Source organism: Pristiophorus japonicus, chromosome 2 (genome assembly GCF_044704955.1).
Source record: "Pristiophorus japonicus isolate sPriJap1 chromosome 2, sPriJap1.hap1, whole genome shotgun sequence".
Lineage (NCBI taxonomy): Eukaryota > Metazoa > Chordata > Chondrichthyes > Pristiophoridae > Pristiophorus > Pristiophorus japonicus.
Window position 1 is genome coordinate 101,951,204 of NC_091978.1, and position 24,442 is coordinate 101,975,645.

At 41.7% G+C, this 24,442-nt stretch overlaps 1 protein-coding gene across 1 annotated transcript in view; it reads right to left on the reverse strand.

Moving 5' to 3' along the window:
* Positions 1 to 997: 997 nt before the first annotated feature.
* Positions 998 to 24,442, reverse strand: part of vcp (valosin containing protein) — a 68,037-nt gene continuing 44,592 nt past the window's right edge. The window contains exons 8-17 of the mRNA XM_070868424.1: positions 19,533 to 19,666; positions 16,190 to 16,325; positions 15,988 to 16,100; positions 9,365 to 9,529; positions 9,142 to 9,264; positions 8,212 to 8,424; positions 6,402 to 6,710; positions 4,841 to 4,996; positions 4,558 to 4,712; positions 998 to 1,530 (exon numbers count right to left, since the gene is read on the reverse strand). Coding sequence (XP_070724525.1) covers positions 1,425 to 1,530; positions 4,558 to 4,712; positions 4,841 to 4,996; positions 6,402 to 6,710; positions 8,212 to 8,424; positions 9,142 to 9,264; positions 9,365 to 9,529; positions 15,988 to 16,100; positions 16,190 to 16,325; positions 19,533 to 19,666 — 1,610 coding nt within the window. The 3' untranslated portion in view covers positions 998 to 1,424. The remainder of the gene's footprint in view (positions 1,531 to 4,557; positions 4,713 to 4,840; positions 4,997 to 6,401; positions 6,711 to 8,211; positions 8,425 to 9,141; positions 9,265 to 9,364; positions 9,530 to 15,987; positions 16,101 to 16,189; positions 16,326 to 19,532; positions 19,667 to 24,442) is intronic.

A 24,442-nucleotide genomic window follows, 5' to 3' on the forward strand; every position in this document is an offset into this window, starting at 1 on the left:
AACTTCGCCAGAAACAAAACCCGTTTTTGTATATAAATCATTGAGGAGTGCAAACAAGGGTAAGGATTTTAAATTTAGTGCATTGAGAGATAGGGGAGCCAATGGAGGCCATCAAAGATAGCGGTGATGGATGAGTGGGACTTGGTGTGGGACAAGATGCGGATAGCAATTTTGAACAAGTTGGGGTTTGTGCAGGCTGATTGAGAGCATCCAAGAACTTTTAAGGTTAATAAAACCAGTTAAAAGATTCAACTCTGGTACAGACCAAATCATCCTCAGCGAAATCTGGAGTGCAAATGGAATCCAGATTGATATTTTTTAGCTTACTTGTAATAAAGCCGTTGCACGGTTTTCAGGTTTTACTAAAAAAAATTAAGAGACTCCCAATCTAAGTTGTGGTAATTGTTACAATGGAGCTTACCTGACTACTGTATAAAGTAGATGCCAGGTATAAAGGGATACTTATGTAGTCAGAATTTATAAAATTTAATGTATTGCCAATCAAGAACAATGCAATGGTTTAAAAAAATGATTTTGTTCACAAACATTAAAGTCAGTAATGATGGTGCCCATTGTGTTAGTCATCTTTAAAAATCACTACTCAATATTCTCAAATCTTTTGTGCACTGTACTTAGAACTCTATCATTTTAAGAACTGATGTAAACCATTAACACCCATTTAAAAAAAAGTTGGCAATACTAACCTTTTATAATTCTGCTTAGTATGTTAAATTTGCATTAAATTGACTGAAGTATTAAAAGTACTGTTACCACTGCTTGAAATCACATTCAATTCTTTTCCAGTTTAAAAGCCATAGCAGACAATTATTGCACCTTCAGATGTCAACAGTAAACATAATGCAACACACATTGAAAATAATCTTTTACTCTGCAGCAGGTCAAAAGCTGCAAACAGAGCACATAAAATGCCTTTCATGAACCAATTAGGTGGCTTAACCTGAAACAGCAGCTTAAAATTCAGGCAACACACAATTCATTATTGGAGGTGCAACAATTCAGATTTTATTATCGGTTCATATTAAGTTGCTTAACATTTCAAGTCTCAGCTCGTTCAAACGTGTACATTTATCATCATGTGTCACCTACTGAAATAAAAAAATGAATTTCCATAAGCATTTTGTATTTTTTCAGGCTACAGTTATACCCACTGCAAAAGCTGCTGAATCTGCATCAATTAGAACAGAAGTTTCCCAGAAGGTAGTCATAGACCACTCTGCAGTGATTTAACAGTTAACTTCACATCCAACATCAAGAATAGGTTCATTAGAAGAAACCCCTGTACCAGATTACTGACAAGCTGCACACGCTTCTCTGACTGGACTGAAGGGGAGAAAAAAAAGCAACAGTCCAAGAAATGGAAATTGTACAACTTGGCCTGGTCAAATTTGGTCCACAATGCATGTTTAAGCATACAGATCATCATCATTGTCTTCACTGAACATGTTTCCACCACTTCCACCTCCAGTTCCTTGGCTTGGTCCTGCTCCAGCTTGGCTACTAGACGGGAATCTACAAGTAGTAAAGGTAATGGTTAACCTTAAAATCCATTTTACAATATGCAATTTCTGAACTTATGTCCATGATATCACTACTTCCATGATTTTCTTTCAAATTGTGCGAGTGTGATAGGGAGGAGGGGGCATCACCTATCTGCAGCATTCTGATAAAGGACAGGTTTTTATTAAAATGTAATTGTGCCAGTCAATTGTATTTTTATTGTGATCAGTTTCTTTTCAGGCATGAAAGTGTTTAGAAGTACTGAAATTTTAGAAACACCTAGGTTTTATCCACATCTATTTCATATAATTAGAATGAGGAAAAGAGCCAGATGTGTTTTTACTTTATTTTACCCAAATCAAATGTTAAGTTTAAATTGAGCACTACATACAATTAGCTCGATTTAGTATATCGATAAACGGAGAGAATGCTTGAGGTTATGCTAATTCTTGCTCAAGTGACGATTTCTCCGCCCCCTCCCCAATCAACTTTCTCTCTTACTCATCTGAGATCTTCAAGAGATTAGTGTGCAAAATGAAAGCACATGGTATTGGGGCTAATGCAATGACGTGGATAGAGAACTGGTTTGGCAGACAGGAAGCAAAGAGTAGGAATAAACGGGTCCTTTTCAGAATGGCAGGCAGTAACTAGTGGGGTACCACAAGGTTCAGTGCTGGGACCCCAGCTATTTACAATATACATTCATGATTTAGACAAAGGAATTGAATGTAATATCTCCAAGTTTGCAGATGACACTAAGCTGGGTGGCAGTGAGAGCTGTGAGGAGGATGCTAAGAGGCTGCAGGGTGACTTGAACAGGTTAGGTGAGTGGGCAAATGAATGGCAGATGCAGTATAATGTAGATAAATGTGAGGTTATCCACTTTGGTGGCAAAACAGGAAGGCAGAATATTATCTGAAAGGTGACAGATTAGGAAAAGGGGAGGTGCAACAAGACCTGGGTGTCATGGTACATCAGTCATTGAAAGTTGGCATGCAGGTACAGCAGGCGGTGAAGGCGGCAACAGGCATGTTGGCCTTCATAGCGAGAGGATTTGAGTATAGGAGCAGGGAGGTCTTACTGCAGTTGTACAGGGCCTTGGTGAGGCCACACTTTGAATATTATGTACAGTTTTGGTCTCCTAATCTAAGGAAGGACATTCTTGCTATTGAGGGAGTGCAGCGAAGGTTCACCAGACTGATTCCCGGGATGGCAGGACTGACATATGAAGAAAGACTGGATCGACTAGGCTTAGATTCACTGGAATTTAGATGAATGAGAGGGATCTCATAGAAACATATATAATTCTGACGGGATTGGACAGGTTAGATGCAGGAAGAATGTTCCCGATGTTGGGGAAGTCTAAAGCCAGGGGTCACTGTCTAAGGATAAGGGGTAAGCCATTTAGGACCGAGATGAGGAGAAACTTCTTCACCCAGAGAATTGTGAACCTGTGGCATTCTCTATCACAGAAAGTTGTTGAGGCTAGTTTGTTAGATATATTCAAAAGGGAGTTAAATGTGGCCCTTATGGTTAAAGGGATCAAGGGATATGGAGAGAAAGCAGGAATGGGGTACTGAAGTTGCATGATCATATTGAATGGTGGTGCAGGCTCGAATGGCTGAATGGCCTACTCCTGCTATGTTTCTATGACTCAAAGGTATACCACTGAGTGTCCTTTCAGGCAAGCGAATGTTGGTGCGCTAATCAACCACTGAGGCAATGCAGTTGAGCCCAGTCTTTTTCGGAATCCCTCAAGGGGTCAGGATTGGCCAAATATTTCTTTTGTTCCCTAGTTTGAAGGCGACGCCAATTGAGCTGCCTCAACCACCACACCAGGTCAGTTTGACTTGCTTACAGAACCAGAGACATTCCTGGTTTCTATGGCTCACCGCATGTGTAGTTAACCAAGTTTTGCCGATTTAGTAGCTTGGTTACTTCATTTGGACAAGTAGTTATCCCAAAACTTTGTTTAATAGCAACTGTAAATATTACAATTTGATGTTCTGTTTATTAGCAAAAATTAACAAGAATTTTACATTAAACTAAAATCTTGCTTTTTAAAAATTTGTTAAGAGATGTGGACTACACTGGTAAGGCTGTATTTATTGCCAAGGGCATTAAAGGTCAACCACGTAGTGTATAAATTAGAGTCGCATGTAGACCAGACCATGTAGGATTAGCAGGTTCCCTTCCCTGGAGGTGGATCGTATAACAATCCAGCAAGATTTCATGATTACCTTTTTCTTGTCAGGGTGAGATTTAGACTCATGAGCTCAGTCCAGTACCATAACCACTATAATTCCATAATTCCCTCTCTCCATAACATGCAAAAACAAACTGAATTAAAAAATATGTATAATATTAAATCAACAGCCAAAAAAAAAAATCAAACTGATTAGCAAAGGAGAGTGAACCCAATTTAATCCTTTCCTACAGCAACTAATTAGAAAATAATTCACTTTGGTGCATTCACACTACAATTTAAGTATTTGTGAGAAGTTGTTTCAGGCTCACATTAACACTAAACTTGCAAATTGGGTATCACAGTCCGAACAGACTCAAAAGTGAAGCAGAGTGAGACTATCTCTTCCAGGGAGTCTCACAGCAGTATGTCCAGCCCCGATCTAGACTCGGACTACATTTTCACTATAATTGCAGCATTGGTGCAAAGTTAAACTACTTCACACTGATGCTATAATTACAGTGTGAAGGCATCCTTAACAACACTGCAAACAACTTTGGTCAAAATAGGGCATAACTGGGCTGCAGACATTGAATACAAGGAAAAAAAACATGAAATTTCATTAAGTTTTTTAAAAAGCATTATGAACATTTAAAAAAAAAATCAAAAGTAAATAAAGATACAAGAGTTTTGTGTGTCATGGTATTATTTGCAATTTTCAAAAAAAGCTATTAATATACACCAGAGAAATTTCTAGCATGGGCTCCCAAGACTAAATTTCTAAAATGTTAGGGCAATCTAGAATAGTTATCCCACAAGACAAACGACAACGAAAGATACATTAAAAAACTTGCCTGAAGCTGCCAAATCCACGACTCTGCTGCAGTGTTTGTGCAAACATTTCATATTTTCGAATATCATTGTCACTGACTGATCGGCGTGCATAGCGCATAGCTTCCTCAAAATGGTCCTTGCGTATTTCAGGAACTGGATCGTCTTCTTCAACCTCCTGCATTTAGAGCCACTTATTAGTGAGCATTATTTAAAAGAACTGGCAAAAACAGAAGCCAGTAACTGGTTAGAATATACTAGAATATTAATTAGCAGTCTAAAAATGGTTGCCAATTATGCACCTACCATGGCTGAAGGGTTGCCCTGTCTTTCGCGTTCGCGCCTGATCTCACTTTCAATAGATTCTCTGATTGCAAGCTTACAAGCTCGCTGACAGATTTCGGTCAAATCAGCTCCAGAAAATCCATTAGTGGTCTTAGCCAAATACTCCAAGTCAACTTCCTGCAAAGAAATCAAATACATGGGACATTAACAATATACGAGGCTAAGTGTATTGTTTGGCAATTGAATACAGAAATTAGACTATCATATAAAGAACAACTTCTTAGGTTAGCAAGTAACTTCTTTTGTAACCCCAGTTCAGGTTGAAGTTCTCAGTTAACACATGCAAGTTACCCAGTTAATAAGGTAAAAGCTTAATATATTTCAGGGCAATGAAATACTAACACTCCTCTTCTAAAGAGGACATTATCAGGTTAACTTCTTCACATCTACTCCAATTTAATTTAAAGAAACAACCTGTGTAATAAGCATAGCCCTAAACCAGATAAACTATCACATGTTGAACACCATTCGCAATAAGTAGGGCTGTTGATTAGTTATGGCAAAATGTGTCAAAAATCATACAGTGGTTGCAGTAAAAATCAGGTTTCCCGAAAGCCTGGTTCATGAAAATCCAATAGAGGCAAGTGTGAGGTATTACATTTTGGTAAGAAAAATAAGGAGGTCACATATTACTTGGAAAATAAGAATCTAAATGAGGTAGAAGAGCAGAGAGAAATGGGAGTACAAATACACAAATCACTAAAGTAGCAACACAAGTTAATAAGGCCATTAAAAAAGCAAACCAAGCACTAGGGTTTATTTCTAGGGGATAGAATTGAAAAGGAGAAGTTATGCTAAGCTTGTATCAAACCTTGGTTAGACCACACTTGGGAGTATTGTGAACTGTTCGGGTCGCCATATGGAAAAAAAGGATAGAAAGGCACTGGAAAGGATGATACCAGAAATGCGAGGTTATACCTATCAGGAAAGGATGAAGAGAGTGTGTTTCCTCTTGTGGGTAAGAGCATAACTAGAGGTCATCAATACAAGATAGTCACGAAGAAATCAAATAGGGAATTCAGAAGAAACTTCTTTACCCAGAGAGTGATGAGAATGTTGAACTCACTACAACAGGGAATGGTTGAGGTGAATAGTATGAATGTATTTAAGATGAGGCTAGATAAGCATACGAGGGAAAATGGAAGAGGGTTATGTTGATAGCTAGTTGAGGAAGGATGGGAGATGACTCAAGTGGAGCATAAACACTGGCATGGACTGATTGGGCCAAGTGGCCTGTTTCTGTGCTGTATATCCTACGTAATTTATGTAAAAAATCATGTGACTTCAAGGTCCACGCGTTATTAAAAAAAATCAACATTTTCAAAGGATGTTACACTATAACAAGTTACTAGCCTTCAGAATAACTGCTTCTCAATGCTGCATTACTCCAAGTAAAAAAATTACAAGACATTATTTGTTCTTGAAACTTAACTGTTGCAGTCCAATATGACCCTTCTAATGTTTGTTGTTAAATAATATCAAAATTAAAAACAATTTTAAGAGGTAACTAAATCATACTTGCCTTAGCAATAGGAGACTTCCTCAAGTTAGCTTTCAGAATAGCACCACGAGATTTTTCATCAGGCAATGGGATATAAATCAGTTGGTCGAGGCGTCCAGGACGCAGAATTGCGGGGTCAATAATATCAGGACGATTGGTAGCACCGATGATAAAGACATTCTTTTTGGTGGACATACCATCCATTTCGGTCAGGATCTGGTTGATGACACGATCAGCAGCACCACCACCATCACCGATGTTGCCACCTCGAGCCTTAGCAATGGAATCCAGTTCATCGAAGAACAGCACACAAGGGGCAGCTTGACGGGCCTGAAATGTTACATGGAGATCCATTTAGAGTTATATGTTCATTTAAACAAGGATTAGTCAAAGAACATTCAGGTTTGGTGATACACTGAAATCAATTATTTACACATAAAGATTTTAAAGTTCTTTAGCAATATATTATACAGGAAGTGATTGTAAAGGATGTATTTTCAAAGTGAAACACTTATCCCCATTATGCGTCCTACAAATTATGTTTTAACAAAGTCATGGCTTAGATAAATCTGTGTGACTAAGGGACCTGAACATTTCAGTAATGGATATGCTTCATCAGCGTCACCTATATTATTACAAATTTCTATCCTGGGGCTTAGGCAACTGGGCAGTTTGTCAAGCTTCGTTTCATGAACACAAACCTTCAAGCTCAGTCCCCAACTGGCTGGAAAACCAGCCTTTGGAATAGGTTTTCAACCAGCAACTAAACTTTGAAAGAAATATATTTACAACTGCAGAATAGAATGCTGATCACTCAAAGACACAGAAACTTAAAAAAAAATAGAAGACAAAAATAATTAAAATAGCAAGAGCAAACAAACACTTAGCCTTGAGTCAGGAGGCTCAAGTGTGTAGAGCTTTTCCGTCCGACCTTATCCCCATTCAGGAGGTATTTCTCATCGGTGCAAGTCCTGAGAACTTCCGTTGGAACCTCCGCATCACAACTTGAGCCGTCTCTTGGAAATTCTCTTTGTGCCGTTCCACTCTGCACAGAGGAATTTCCTGTACGGGTTGCTCCGACACGCTCTCGACTTCCTCAACCCTCGTCTTCCGCCCAGACACGCCCTGCTGTTCTACCTTGCCATCCAGCAGGGGCCGTTCCCTGCACCACTGGGGCGGCGTGTTGCATGAAGCAGAGGTGCCCAATGTAGTTTTAAGTCACTCCAGTGATACTCAGCCCACTTGCCACTTCTGCTAATTAGATTTTGTGTTTAATTATAGTGATGACACCTCTACATTTTGAGGAGGCACTTATGCAGTTGCCTGTTACTGACAATGGGGCAACCTACTGGTTTATTTAAAATAAGATCAAGGGATAGTGTGTGTATACTAGAAAGCTATGCTAGAAAAGTCAGTGACTGAGGATAAAGATAAATAAGTTTATTTTAAAACAATCTACATTTAGAATTTCAGTGCATTTTAGTAGTGTTACTTTAAAGCAGCATTACTATATTAAGCCCTAAACATCATCCAAAAATAATGATCCATTCCAGTTTTTTTATTGGACATTTCGATGGAAATGTCTGTTGGCAATTGCTCAGCAAACATTCTCTAAAAAAAATACTCCAATCGCGAGTTAGTTTAAAAGTTTTTAAAAAGCACTCTGGGTCAGGGTACATAATGCTGAAACCCTGAACAACAATGTCCAAGATACTACTTAAATTCAAACATTAGAGTCATCCTTTTTTGTGCTCCTCAAGATAAGAACAAAGAACTACCATAGAAAAATTAAGTTGCAATTATTTTTTTTAAATATACTTTCACTACTTACCTTATCAAAGATTTCTCGGACATTTGCCTCAGATTCTCCAAACCACATGGTAAGCAGCTCTGGTCCCTTGATTGAGATAAAGTTGGCCTGGCATTCATTTGCAATGGCTTTTGCCAGCAAAGTTTTACCACAACCAGGTGGCCCATAAAACAGTACACCCTTTGAAGGGGTCATGCCAAACTTCAGGAATTTGTCTGGATGCTCCACAGGATACTGTTTAAAAATAAACAAATCTGTATACTTCACATAACTTTTCACGAAGTGTCCCAATCCAGATAAAACATTAAAACAGTGTTCCCGCAGGCATTTTTTAATACACGAGTACAATTAAAACTCCAATTTATCAATAATTAATCCATTCATTCTCTTAATGACCTATGTGGTAAAGATACTATCTGGCTTAGCTATAAACCACAAAGATTGGATGATGCCAGTTCATTTCCTGTGCTAAATTAACAAATCTCAGCTGGGCGACTACAATTAGACTTGATGCTCCTGGGCAAGGGAAGGGGAATTAAAAATGTCACCTGAATTCCCACTCCTGAGTGCTGTCCAATGATGCCTGCTGGAAGATGCACATATGTGGACAACAATCAAATAGCCCAAATATATTTACTGTCTAGGCTCAAGACTAGGAAAGCCACTTGGGCAAGGTACCAGAAGGACGTCGGTCCCCGTGAAACCATATTCCAGCAATACCGTGCATCTTCAAAAGAGATGGGGAAGTAGGAAAAAATCTACTGGTATCACGAATGTTAATGCAAAGAAGTCCCAGCTTTATAGGTACAAATAATGCAATTGGTACCATTTGATTTGAGAGTTACATAATGACATTTTATGTCAATTCTTCAACTGGAACAAAGTTTTCAACCTCTATTTCAGACCAATAAATTTACCACACAATGAGAATCTAAAAACTCAGTAGCTTACTTGTACAAGTTCCTGAAGCTCTCTCTTCACATCCTCCAGTCCACCAATGTCTTCCCACGTTACCTGAGGCACCTCAACCACAGTTTCACGCAGTGCTGAAGGATTGCTCTGGCTCAAAGCCCACTGCAAACAAACAATGCATCAGTTTCTATTGCATAAATATGCTCAATACACAACAGGACATCAAAAAGTTTGGTATCTTTATTAAAAGAAAGAGTCCTACCCTGAAGTCATCCATGGTAACTGCAAGTGAATTCATAACTTCAGCATCAATGGTTTCATCTTCCAGATCAATAACATCCATCTTTTTCCTAATAGCCTGAAGAGCAGCTTCAGAGCACAAGGCAGCCAAATCAGCACCAACATGGCCATGAGTTTCATTAGCAACCTAAAGCAAGAAAAAAATGTTCACTAACCAGAAGCCTTCACTTTCACTTCAATATTTCAATAACTTGCCACCATATTCAATATATTTGCCTGAACAAAACTAACTTCACTACGTGGGCCGTAATTTGCGGCCTCTATGGGTGCGTACGAGCCTGGAGAGGCCGTGCAAGTTCTGGGTTTAGACATGCGAAGTGCATGCGCTAAAACCTGGAACTTGTGATTGATCAAGAATCTTCTTGACACATCCAACACATTCCCAGGAAAAGGGCCTCCATGGGTGGAGAATTGAGGCTATTTGCCAGACTTCTGCTCCCTTAAATTATTACGCCTGGTAAAAATTACCAGCGTAAGACTTTTAAAGGACAGAAAAATAAATGTTTTCAATAACTTATACATTTAAAAACCTGTGAAATAAGGCAAGTTTATTTTAGACCCTTGAATGTAAATATATTTTTCAAAAACTTACATTTTTGTTTTAAATTTAATTAAATGCCATTGATTAATTTTAAATGCGATTAAAACATTTTTTTTTAAATGTACATGTATTTTTGGAGGTACTCCCATTCATACTTATGGTTCCGTACATACAGAATCCCCATAAGTATTGGTTGGGCGGCCCAGTTGATCTCAGGGGCACTTACGAACCGCATGGGTCCCTGGGATACGTGGGCCTCTACCCGCAGGTACCCGGAGGCGCCCAGGATCGCAAGCCCAAACTTCTGGAACCATCAGGTATGTGCGTATATTTCTTCGCAGGTCAGAGGCATCCACTTGCGGGAAGCCTCTGAATGCAATTTCAGGCCCGACATCATACAGAAGTACAAAATACAGGTATTGCATAACATGATGATGCGAGAATAGAAAAACTGGGCCTGTTTTCATAAGAACTAAGGTATTAAGAAGAAATGTAAGAGGTATTCAAAATTTTCAGACGTTTTGATAAAAGTAAAACTGGGAGAAACTGCAATTACTGGTCAGTGAGTTGGCAACGAGAGGGTATAAATTTACCACCAAAAAAACAAAGACGAGGAGAATTTTTTTATGCAAGTGGATTTTGGGACATGAAATGCACCACCAGAAATGGTGGAAGCAGAATCATAATAGCTTTTTAAAGGGAATCAAAGTTTTGGATTTATTAAAAGAGTGTAAAGAGAAAGAACCAGAAAATATGACGATGTGGATAGCTCTTCCGGAGAGCTGGAACAAGCACAATCAGCTATTTTCTGTGCTGTAAAATATTGTTATCTGGGCAATCCTATATACTACAGAATAATGGGGGCATTCTGCAAGCTAAAACAAGCCAGTTATCCTCAGAATACAAGCACAATGCTACATCTGTAAGCAGGCATGCAGTGTCCTGTCCTGTAGGCTTCACTGTTCCAAACAAGACCAGAAAAGGTGGCACTGCAGCACCTCCAATGGTGGAAGTGTGCAATTACAGCGCAACCAGTTTATATGGGCATAAGAACATAATAGGAGCAGGAGTAGGCCATATGGTCCCTCCAACCTGTTCCGTCATTTAATACAATCATGGCTGATCTAATCATGGACTCAACTCCACTTCCCTGCCCGCTCCCCATAACCCCTTATCGTTTTAAGAAATTGTCTATTTCTGTCTTAAATTTATTCAATAACCCAGCTTCCACAGCTCTCTGAGGCAGCGAATTCCACAGATTTACAACCCTCAGAAGAAATTCCTCATCTCAGTTTTAAATGGGCAGCCCCTTACTCTAAGATTATGCCCCCTAGTTCTAGTCTCCCCTATCAGCGGAAACATCCTCTCTGCATCCACCTTATCAAGCCCCCTCATAATCTTGCACGTTTCAATAAGATCACACCTCATTCTTGAATTCCAATGAGTAGAAGCCCAACCTACTCAACCTTTCTTCATAAATCAACCCCCTCATTTATGGAATCAACCTAGTGAACCATCTCTGAAGTGCCTCCAAAGCAAGTATATCCTTTTGTAAATATGGAAACTAAACTCTAGGTGTGGCCTCATCAATACCCTGTATAACTGTAGCAACACTTCCCTGCTTTTATACTCCATCCCCTTTGCAATAAAGGCCAAGGTTCCATTGGCCTTCCTGATCACTTGCTGTACCTGCATACTATCCTTTTGTGTTTCATGTACAAGTACCCCCAGGTCCCGCTGTACTGCAGCACTTTGCAATGTTTCTCCATTTAAATAATAACTTGCTCTTTGATTTTTTTTTGCCAAAGTGCATGACCTCACACTTTCCAACATACTCCATCTGCCAAATTTTTGCCCATTCACTTAGCCTGTCTATGTCCTTTTGCAGATTTTGTGTCCTCCTCACACATTGCTTTTCCTCCCATCTTTGTATCGTCAGCAAACTTAACTATGTTACACTCAGTCCTTTCTTCCAAGTCGTTACTACAGTTTGCAAATAGTTGTGGTCCAAGTACTGATCCCTGCGGCACCCCAGTAGTTACTGATTGTCAACCCGAGAATGAACCATTTATCCCAACTCTCTGTTTTCTGTTAGTTAGCCAATTCTCTATCCATGCTAATATATTACCCCCAACCCAGTGAACTTTTATGTGGCACCTTGTCAAATGCCTTCTGGAAATCCAAATACACATCGACTGGTTCCCCTTTATCCACGCCGTTCGTTACATCCACAAAGAATTCCAACAAAATTGTCAAACATGACTTCCCCTTCATAAATCCATGCTGACTCTGCCCGACTCAATTATGTTTTTCCAAATGTCCTGCTACTGCTTCTTTAATAATGGACTCCAACATTTTCCCCACCACAGATGCTAGGCTAACTGGTCTATAGTTTCCTGCTTTTTGTCTGCTTCCTTTTTTTTTTAAAAAATAGGGGTGTTACATTTGCAGTTTTCCAATCTGCTGGAACCTCCCCAGAATCCAGGGAATTTTGGTAAATTACAACCAATGCATCCACTATCCCTGCCGCTACTTCTCTCAAGACCCTTGGATGCAAGCCATCAGGTCCGGGGATTTATCCGCCTTTAGTCCCAATAGCTTACTGAGTACCACCTCCTTAGTGATTGTGTTAAGTTCCTCCCCCCATAGCCTCTTGACGCTAGTGCCTTCTACCGTAAAGATTGATACAAAATATTTGTTCAGAGTTTCTGCCATCTCCATTTTCCCCATTATTAATTCCCCAGTCTCATCCTCTAAGGAACCAACATTTACTTTAGCCACACTTTTCTTTTTTTATCATCATCATCATCATCATAGGCAGTCCCTCAGAATCGAGGAAGACTTGCTTCCATTCCTGAAGTGAGTTCTTTGGTTACTGAACAGTCCAATACAAGAGTCACAGATTCTGTCACAGGTGGGACAGATAGTCGTTGAGGGAAGGGGTGGGTGGGACTCATTTGCCGCACACTCTTTCCGTTGTCTGCGCTTGATTTCTGCATGCTCTCGGCGTTGAGACTCGAGGTGCTCAGCGCCCTCTTGGATGCACTTCCTCCACTGGGTCTTGGGCCAGGGACTTCCAGGTGTCAGTGGCCATTGCACTTTATCAGGAAGGCTTTGAGGTGTCCTTGTAGCGTTTCCGCTACCCACCTTTGGCTCGTTTGCCGTGAAGGAGCTCCGAGTAGAGCACTTGCTTTGGGAGTCTCGTGTCTGGCATGCGGACTATGTGGCCTGCCCAGCGGAGCTGATCGAGTGTGGTCAGTGCTTCAATGCTGGGGATGTTAGCCTGAATGAGGACGCTGATGTCAGTGCGCCTGTCCTCCTAGGGGATTTATAGGATCTTGCGGAAACATCGCTGGTGATATTTCTCCAGCAACTTGGTGTCTACTGTACATGGTCCATGTCTCTGAACCATACAAGACGGCAGGTATTACTACAGCCCTGTAGACCATGAGCTTGGTGGCAGTGGCGAAGGCTGCACTGGAGGCAGTGTTGGATCTCGCCGTCGATGCCTGCTCTTGTGGATAGGAGGCTCCCAAGATATGGGAAGTGGTCCACGTTGTCCAGGGCCAACGGATCCTTATCAACGGATCCATCACAGACCCAATCCACGTCCAGACCGGGGTCAAACAGGGTTGCGTCATCGCCCCAACTCTCTTAATCTTTCTCGCCACCATGCTCCACCTCACAGTCACCAAGCTCCCCGCTGGAGTGGAACTAAACTACAGAACCAATGGGAACCTGTGCCGTCATCAGGCCAGATCCAAGACCACCCCAACCTCTGTCGTCGAGCTACAGTACGCAGACGACGCCTGCATCTGCGCACATAGAGGCTGCACACCAGGACATAGTCGACGTATTTACTGAGGCGTACGAAAGCATGGGCCTTACGCTAAACATCCGTAAGACAAAACTCCTCCACCAGCCTGTCCTCACCGCACAGCACTGCGCCCCAGTCATCCTTTTTATATACCAATAGAAACTCTTGCCATCTGTTTTTATATTTCGTGTTGCCATTATAAATGGAGACACATGAATTTATAATCGGAATATACAAGAAAATTCAGAATGTGCGACTTTAAAATGTGAACTGAACTACATCTGTGCATTAATGTTCCCTGTAATATTTCCCCCCTATGTGGCTGCGGGCCCATACAAATTTTCACGCACGAGTGGTTATTTCCATTGAAAAGCCAGCGAGCGGCCTGTGCGGGACCTCGAAACCACTATGCGGCCGCGAGCGGGAATGTCGCTGTGCACCCATTCGAATTATCCACCATCCTCTAACCAAGTTTCCCCTGAAAACTTTAACATATTAAAAATCTTTTGTATGCAGACTATTCCTCTTTATCTACTTCCTGTTGCCACAATATTTTGTCATTATACACAAGTGTCTGCCTGTGACCATGTAGGTACAATCTCTGGTCACTTGAGTGGCATTGTTTCACTTTCTAAAAAAAAGTCAACTTCGTCCACCATTTTGATTTTGATGAACACTTTACTAATTCAGGCACGTTGCTCAATATTTTTTAAAGTTTTAAATTTTAACACGCTTCCCAATTTTACACAGAAATTCTCGCCTCCTCCTTTTCCCCTGGTTCCCCTTCCCTTCCCCACCCCGCTTTTCTCTTTTCCAAGTGAACCTGCTCCCATTTTCCTAAACAATTTCCTGCTGTTGGGCCCCACTCATCCGCCAAATTCTTCCACTTCCCGTTGCGTGTCTCATATCAACTAGATGCCTGCCATGCTCTTCCTAGAGTGTCGCTTATCGTCGGGTTCTGCTCTGCCTAGAACTGTGCAGCCCACCATGCTCTTCTGACCATTCCCACATCCCCGCAGCCACTAATGACTAAAAATGTTATTGATTTTAGTTCGACTTGATTCTTTTGCCAAAAAATGATTATTTCTCTGCACTTGTAGATGAATCAAACTTGACTCTTCCTTTATGTCCTAGCTCAGTACTTTTCTTATAACTATCAGAGATGTATCTGTGAATACCCTTACCATACAAGACCAACATGGAAAAAAATAATTGACATGATGACATTAACAAAATTAACATTTTAAAACATTGTTCTGACTGTGCCACAGGAGATCAACTAGTTGTATATCATTAATCCCCAATATTTTCCAGAGACATTTCATATTCTTTAAAAGCATATGTTAAGTGTAGCATCAAACATTATACATTCACTTCATTACAAACCACCTTGAATGGCAGAGGTCATCAGCTCAATAGCTAGCTATGCTGGCCAGCCATTCAGATATATATATATTTTTTTTTAATTGTGCACACAAAATGACAAGTTATTGAGTTCCTTATTGTAGTCTTGCCCGAGTACATGTGGCATTTGCAGCAAAAATCAATTCTGTGTAAATTCACTTTTGCAAGTCATTCTTCACTACTTTCATTTCATGCAATACACCTATATTAAAATACATATAGACATGAAGTGGCAAGACCATACAGGACTCAAAAATTAAATTCAGTAGGAAAGGTAATGGCTCAGCTAAGAAAAAATCCCAGCATCTTTAAGTTTGTCCAGGAGTGTTCGATCCAAATGGTATATTAAATATAACACTTCAGGCAAAAATTTCTCAAGCACCACTATTTCTCATGAATGAACTCTGGCAATCAAGTTAATGCTCAATGTCTACTATTAAACAAAATTAGTATATATTTTATTTCTCTGGAAATCTATTTTATACCACATTTAATTATGCCCTGTAAGATACACACTTACCAGGACTATTTTCTTTATACAGAAAATATTTTAAAATCACTGGAAATGTAGAAGTGAATGTCACAAACATTTGTGCAGTTAGTGCACTTATAACTTTAGACTTGTTGGGGGAGGAAGATGGAGGAGGAATGAACAGAGATCAGCAATTTAACAAAATTTGTGTTAAGACTGCAAAAAGAGTCCAAATATTACATTATTTTGGTATATCTCTGTTCTACAGTTTTAGCATATTTAACAATTCTAGTAATTACAGTATTTCTTCATGCTGGACAATGACATCTCCCGTTTTAGATATTTACAAACCTGCTCAAGGTCTACATCATCTGCCAATTTCATGTTCTTTGTGTGAATTTGTAGGATTTCCAGTCGACCGGTGGCATCAGGAATACCAATATCCACCTCTCGATCAAACCGACCTGCAAGTCAAATGATTAAGCCAATTACAATGCATGTATACACAGACCATGTGTCCCTCTCATGCAGACAAATACAAGTTTCAACCTACCAAATCGTCTAAGAGCAGGATCAATGCTGTTTGGTCGATTTGTAGCTGCCATAACAATCACATGAGCCCGCTGCTTCAAACCATCCATCAAAGTGAGCAGCTGTGACACAATACGACGTTCCACTTCACCATGAGTCTACAAAGTTAAATAGTTAGAGAAAAAGGGACAATTAATTTATCCATCATCAGTTTGGAAGCAATCTATGCAGTACACAGTGGAAAAGCAACTTAAAGCTCATCAAATGCAAAATTTGGTGACAGAACATAAACAGCTTAGCTAAAACTGAAGCAATGTAATTGAGAGATAGCTCTACAGCATGAAGAAGAAACTGATTGGAAAGGAGGAAAAAGCATGTTAGAATAAAAGGGTCATTCTCGGTTTGGTAGGCAGTGACGGGTTGTGTCTTCAAGGATCGATGTTGGAGCCCCAGCTTTTACCGAAAACTTGGATTGGGAAGATAGAGGAATTAATCCAAGTTTGCAGAAGATATTAACTAGGATGTGTAGTGAAAGTGTTCGAAGACGAGGCCCTCAAATCTGGCACCAAGCTTATGGTCTACAGGGCTGTAATAATACCCGCCCTCCTGTATGGCTCAGAGACATGGACCATAAACAATAGACACCTCAAATCGCTGGAGAAATACAAACGATGTCTCTGCAAGATCCTGAAAATCCATGGGAGGATAGCTGCACCAACGACAGTGTTCTCGATCAGGCCAACATACTGACCACTCGACCAGCTCCGTTGGGCGGGCCACATTGTCTGCATGCCCGACACAAGACTCCCAAAGCAAGCGCTCTACTAGCAACTCCTTCACGGCAAGCATTCCCCAGGTGGGCAGAGGAAATGTTTCAAGGACACCCTCAAAGCCTCCTTGATAAAGTGCAACATCCCCATCGACACCTGGGAATCCCTGGCCAAAGACCGCCCTAAGTGGAGGAAGAGCATCTGGGAGGGCGCCGAGCACCTCAAGTCTCGTCGCCAAGGAGCGTGCGGCAAACTAGACTCCCCAGCCACCCTTTCCTTCAACCACTGTCTGTCCCACCTGTGACAGAGACTGTAATTCCCGTATTGGACTGTAGTCACCTGAGAACTCACTTTTAGAATGGAAGCAAGTCTGCATCGATTTCGAGGGACTGCCTATAATGATGATGCAAATGGACTTGCGCATCTTAAAGCACAATACAATAAGCAAAGGATATGGTGCCCACACAGCATGGGGAAAAGGAAGGAATGGAATAGCCAGGATGGGAAATGGAAGGTTCTGAGGAGGTTTTTGAAAGTAGGCAGAAGGAGCTAAGTGGAGAGCTCCAGAGGGCAGGAGTTTAGTGGCTCAATGACCAACCACCAATGGTAGAGCAGAAGCAGTGGAAGAAACCCAGTATTGAGAGTGGTGGGTGCACACTGGGACGCAAGACAGAAAATCACTAATGGTAATGAAGAGCCGTGCATACAAAGACAATCATCATTTTGATACCTGCAACCTATACCAAGGACAGAAATGGAGCTTGGTGAGGACAGGGTGGCTGGTTGTCAGATTAAATGTGGGCTAAGTTATTTTGAATCAGATGAAGCTTGTGGAGATGCCAGCAAGGATATTACCAGATTGTGAGGTAGTACACTTTGGACACAAGAATGGCAGGTGGGAGTATAACCTAAAAGAGGTAATGATGGGTAGGGGGAAGAAGGGAGGCAAAAAGAATGAACAGAATGACTTGGGGTTTCTAGTCCATTTAATAATGAGCGAGTTTTCCTCCTGGTCACACTCATTTCCTGTTGCCATGACTTAACATTTAGTAATAACTAGAGATAATGCCTGCCTCAAGTATATTTAACTCCTTCTCTTTACTCTCCAGCCAAGGATGTCACTGTGGAAGTGACTTTAAAAGTGGAAGTTCACTGTTATTTAATTTTTCCATTTTATGCAGGCAAGCCCCCCCAAAGTGTAAATGTTTTTAAATTTCTTGTTAACTTTATCTATTTACTCAGCCTTCTTTCCACTAACTCCAGATTTTTCTGTTGATCTGCTGCACGTTGCCTCGATCTTGTTCTGGACCTCTTGACCTTGCTCTATTGCCTCAGATTTTTCACCCCTCCTGCATGCTTGTTGCAGCCTCTAACCATCCTGTCAAATTCAGCTTTCTCTTTCCCACCTCTTGTGGCATCTGACAATTCCACTTACCACGCACTCTCTTCAGTGTCCATGGTCCATTCCAGCTTGTCTATGCTCCCCACTGCCTCAGTGTTAACTCCAATGTCAACAGGCCTCTGCCCCACTCTCCAGAAATCTTCTCTACTCATAACAGTTGCACACATCATCCCTTCTCCTTCACTCAAAATGACTGCTTCCCAACCTCAGTATACAACGAAATTTTTTGCCCCAACCATTGGGGTTCCACAATACCAGCAAAGGAAACCAGTGGTGACTGAGGTAAACAATGCAGGCAGTGGGACATCATTGAAGGTCACAACGTTCTCACCTCTCCAGCTTCAGCGACCATCTCAACTATACGACACTGTCTGTGGCAGACTATTAAAGGGGGCCAGCTGCAGAAATAACAGGAACAGAGTACAACTCTCTACTGCCAGCAACCTACTCGACAGATACAGCACGACCGCCAATAGCTTGAGAGAAGTTGATGCCATTCTAATACCAGTTGATAGCTGTTCCAGCGATGGAATTATAAATGTACATTAAACAAATTACAAAAGGGCTTCTTCCTCAACAAAATAAGAGTTAAGAATGTTCAATTCTATCATAAGGTGTCATCCTAGTGTCTTGGCCAACATTTATCCCTCAACCAACATCAATAAGAGATTATCTTGTCATTTATTTTGTTGTCATTTGTGAGACCTTTCCAGGTTCTGTGCATTCCTATGTATTCTGCTATGCAATGTTCAGTTACAGAACTTAATACCTGACTTTTTTGGTCAGGTTGCCAAGAGCAGAAAACATAAAACGTCTCCAATGGGATTTTCATTAGCAACAGGTTCAACAAATTTGCTTGAGATTAACAGACAAGTGTACGATGGTGGACATGGGAAATGTAATAAATGCTAGAGACTTAAATATTTGCAAAACCCATCCGACAAGATTCCAACATTGGATAATAGCAGCTAAATTAGTTAAATATTACACAAAAGGTTTCTTCAACAGGACATTTAAAATACAAGAGGATATTGAAGACTATTTCAAATTTACAGATGATACTAAAATTGAAGCCAATGAGAAACTGCATAGATGGAGCTGCTACTCAAAAATTAAAAATAAACAGTTTGGAAATTAAAGTTTGGGGGCAAATAATTAATTATACTAACACGTAAATTACATTTAGATCATACCTTCTCTCTCTTTGGAGCAATGGCATCCAGTTCATCAATAAAAATAATAGCAGGAGCATTTTTCTCAGCCTCTTCAAATGCTTTTCTCAGATTGCTCTCAGATTCTCCTGCAAGTTTGCTCATAATCTCAGGTCCTGTAAGGAAATAATTCAGTATGGTTAATATTTAATCATGTAATATTTAAAATTAACTACCATGTAAGTTTCCCTAGCCTTTTCCATCACAAGCAATGCAAAAAGTAGTCAAATTAAATACAAGTGCAGAGATGGCTAGTGACTTAGGGCACTCTACCAAGTGCTCTATTAGAGGTTCTATTTTGTCGACAAACATTAGCCCTCTACAACACCGCCAAGTGCATACATAAGCCACCAAATTTCAACAGACTATTCAAGCAAATCAACCGTCAGTCACATTTAACAGCATTGCAGTCTTCATGTGTACATTTTAAAAACAGGGATCACCAGTTAGTGATCATGAGGGTACAAAAATGAGCTGTTTGACCGCCTCAAAGGCTAACGAACGCCTCATGACTCTTCGACTCACCCTATTCTAGAACCAGTACGCCACAGTCATCAGTGCGTACGCCCCAACACTTGATGCAACTGATGAGGCCAAAGAAGGTTTTTACACCAACCTCGAAAAATCCCTGACCTGTGCCCCCGCGGGCGACAAACTGATCCTCCTCGGCGACTTCAGGCAAGGACACAGACCTCTTGCCGGGAAGGGGGGGTGGGGGGGGGGGGGGGAGGGGGAGGAGGGGCCTGATTGGCAGAGAAGGGGTAGGGAAAGTCAACTCCAGTGGTACCCTACTCCTGACAAAATGTGTAGAGTACGAACTTGTCATCACCAACAGCTTGCTCAGCCAGAGGGATAAATACAAGGCATTGTGGCAACACCCTCGCTCTAAGCACTGGCACCTGCTGGACTAGGTCACTGTCCTAGCCAGGGATCGCAAGCATGTGCGCATCACCTGTGCCATGACAGGAGCCGCCGACTGCTGGACGGATCTTCGACATCAACATAGCCCTAAAGCGGAAGGGGCAGCAGAAGCAGTGCCGCAAAATAGTCAATGCCGGAGCAGTTAAGGACCTAGCTAAGAGAGCCTTATACAGCCAGCGCCTCACAGCTAGCCTGGCGTGCCTTGACGACCCCGAGACGCAGAATGCCCACAGCGCTTGGTCTGCCCTCCAGGCCTCCATAAACAGTACCTGCAAAGAGACACTTGGTTACTCAACCAGGAAACACCAGGACTGGTTTGATGAGAATGATCAGGAGATCCAAGAGCTAATAGATCGCAAACGCAGGGAATTTCTGAGCCTTAAACAACAACCCAACGCGGGAGCAGCAAAGCAGCATTACAGACGATTCAAGGCTGAGGTCCAACAAAAAACCCGGGACCGAAAGAACAGGTGATGGATGGAGAAAGCACAGGAGATACAGCAGCTGGTCGACAACCATGATGTGGCTTGAGCAGTGGTGCAGCAGGGAGGGATTCAAATTCCTGGGGCATTGGAACCGGTTCTGGGGGAGATGGGACCAGTACAAACCGGACGGTCTGCACCTGGGCAGGACCGGAACCAATGTCCTAGGGGGAGTGTTTGCTAGTGCTGTTGGGGAGGAGTTAAACTAATATGGCAGGGGGATGGGAACCAATGCAGGGAGACAGAGGAAAACAAAAAGGAGACAAAAGCAAAAGACAGAAAGGAGATGGAGAAAAGTGGAGGACAGAGAAACCCAAGGCAAAGAACAAAAAGAGCCACTGTACAGCAAAATTCTAAAAGGACAAAGGGTGTTAAAAAAACAAGCCTGACGGCTTTGTGTCTTAATGCAAGGAGTATTCGTAATAAGGTGGATGAATTAACTGTGCAAATAGATGTTAACAAATATGATGTGATTGGGATTACAGAGATGTGGCTCCAGGATGATCAGGGCTGGGAACTCAACATCCAGGGGTATTCAACATTCAGGAAGGATAGAATAAAAGGAAAAGGAGGTGGGTCAGCATTGCTGGTTAAGGAGGAAATTAAGGCAATAGTTAAGAAGGACATTAGCTTGGATGATGTGGAATCTATATGGGTAGAGCTGCAGAACACCAAAGGGAAAAAAACATTAGTGGGAGTTGTGTACAGACCTCCAAACAGTAGTAGTGATGTTGGGGAGGGCATCAAACAGGAAATTAGGGGTGCATGCAATAAAGGTGCAGCAGTTATAATGGATGACTTTAATATGCACATAGATTGGGCTAACCAAACTGGAAGCAATACGGTGGAGGAGGATTTCCTGGAGTGCATAAGGGATGGTTTTCTAGACCAATACGTCGAGGAACCAACTAGGGGGGAGGCCATCTTAGACTGGGTGTTGTGTAATGAGAGAGGATTAATTAGCAATTTCGTTGTGCGAGGCCCCTTGGGGAAGAGTGACCATAATATGGTGGAATTCTGCATTAGGATGGAGAATGAAACAGTTAATTCAGAGACCATGGTCCAGAACTTAAAGAAGGCTAACTTTGAAGGTATGAGGGGTGAATTGGCTAGGATAGATTGGCGAATGATACTTAAGGGGTTGACTGTGGATGGGCAATGGCAGACATTCAGAGACCGCATGGATGAACTACAACAATTGTACATTCCTGTCTGGCGTAAAAATAAAAAAAGGGAAGGTGGCTCAACCGTGGCTATCAAGGGAAATCAGGGATAGAATTAAAGCCAAGAAAGTGGCATACAAATTGGCCAGAAATAGCAGCGAACCCAGGGACTGGGAGAAATTTAGAACTCAGCAGAGGAGGACAAAGGGTTTGATTAGGGCAGGAAAAATGGAGTACGAGAAGAAACTTGCAGGGAACATTAAGACGGATTGCAAAAGTTTCTATAGATATGTAAAGAGAAAAAGGTTAGTAAAGACAAACGTAGGTCCCCTGCAGTCAGAATCAGGGGAAGTTATAACGGGGAACAGAGAAATGGCAGACCAATTAACAAGTACTTTGGTTCGGTATTCACTAAGGAGGACACAAACAACCTTCCGGATATAAAAGGGGTCAGAGGGTCTAGTAAGGAGAAGGAACTGAGGTTAATCCTTATTAGTCGGGAAATTGTGTTGGGGAAATTGATGGGATTGAAGGCCGATAAATCCCCAGGGCCTGATGGACTGCATCCCAGAGTACTTAAGGAGGTGGCCTTGGAAATAGCGGATGCATTGACAGTCATTTTCCAACATTCCATTGACTCTGGATCAGTTCCTATCGAGTGGAGGGTAGCCAATGTTACCCCACTTTTTAAAAAAGGAGGGAGAGAAAACAGGGAATTATAGACCAGTCAGCCTGACATCGGTAATGGGTAAAATGATGGAATCAATTATTAAGGATGTCATAGCAGCGCATTTGGAAAATGGTGACATGATAGGTCCAAGTCAGCATGGATTTGTGAAAGGGAAATCATGCTTGACAAATCTTCTGGACTATTTTGAGGATGTTTTCAGTAGAGTGGACAAGGGAGAACCAGTTGATGTGGTGTATTTGGACTTTCAGAAGGCTTTCGACAAGGTCCCACCCAAGAGATTAATGTGCAAAGTTAAAGCACATGGGATTGGGGGTAGTGTGCTGACATGGATTGAGAACTGGTTGTCAGACAGGAAGCAAAGAGTAGGAGTAAATGGGTACTTTTCAGAATGGCAGACAGTGACTAGTGGGGTACCACAAGGTTTTGTGCTGGGGCCCCAGCTGTTTACACTGTACATTAATGATTTAGATGAGGGGATTAAATGTAGTATCTCCAAATTTGCGGATGACACTAAGTTGGGTGGCAGTGTGAGCTGCGAGGAGGATGCTATGAGGCTGCAGAGCGACTTGGATCGGTTAGGTGAGTGGGCAAATGCATGGCAGATGAAGTATAATGTGGATAAATGTGAGGTTATCCACTTTGGTGGTAAAAACAGAGAGACACTCTATTATCTGAATGCTGACAGATTAGGAAAAGGGGAGGTGCAACGAGACCTGGGTGTCATGGTACATCAGTCATTGAAGGTTGGCATACAGGTACAGCAGGCGGTTAAGAAAGCAAATGGCATGTTGGCCTTCATAGCGAGGGGATTAGAGTACAGGGGCAGGGAGGTGTTGCTACAGTTGTACAGGGCCTTGGTGAGGCCACACCTGGAGTATTGTGTACAGTTTTGGTCTCCTAACTTGAGGAAGGACATTCTTGCTATTGAGGGAGAGCAGCGAAGGTTCACCAGACTGATTCCCGGGATGGCAGGACTGACATATCAAGAAAGACTGGATCAACTGGGCTTGTATTCACTGGAGTTCAGAAGAATGAGAGGGGATCTCATAGAAACGTTTAAAATTCTGATGGGTTTAGACAGGTTAGAATGTTCCCAATGTTGGGGAAGTCCAGAACCAGGGGACACAGTCTAAGGATAAGGGATAAGCCATTTAGGACCGAGATGAGGAGAAACTTCTTCATCCAGAGAGTGGTGAACCTGTGGAATTCTCTACCACAGAAAGTTGTTGAGGCCAATTCACTAAATATATTCAAAAAGGAGTTAGATGAAGTCCTTACTACTAGGGGGATCAAGGGTTTTGGCGAGAAAGCAGGAATGGAGTACTGAAGTTGCATATTCAGCCATGAACTCATTGAATGGCGGTGCAGGCTAGAAGGGCCGAATGGCCTACTCCTGCACCTATTTTCTATGTTTCTATTCTTCATCGCAGTCAAGACCACCTATGGGCCAGTTAATTCAGAGACTAGGGTCCTGAACTTAAAGAAAGATAACTTCGATGGTATGAGACGTGAATTAGCTAGGATAGACTGGCGAATGATACTTAAAGGGATGACGGTGGATAGGCAATGGCAGACATTTAAAGATCACATGGATGAACTTCAACAATTGTATATCCCTATCTGGCGTAAAAAAAA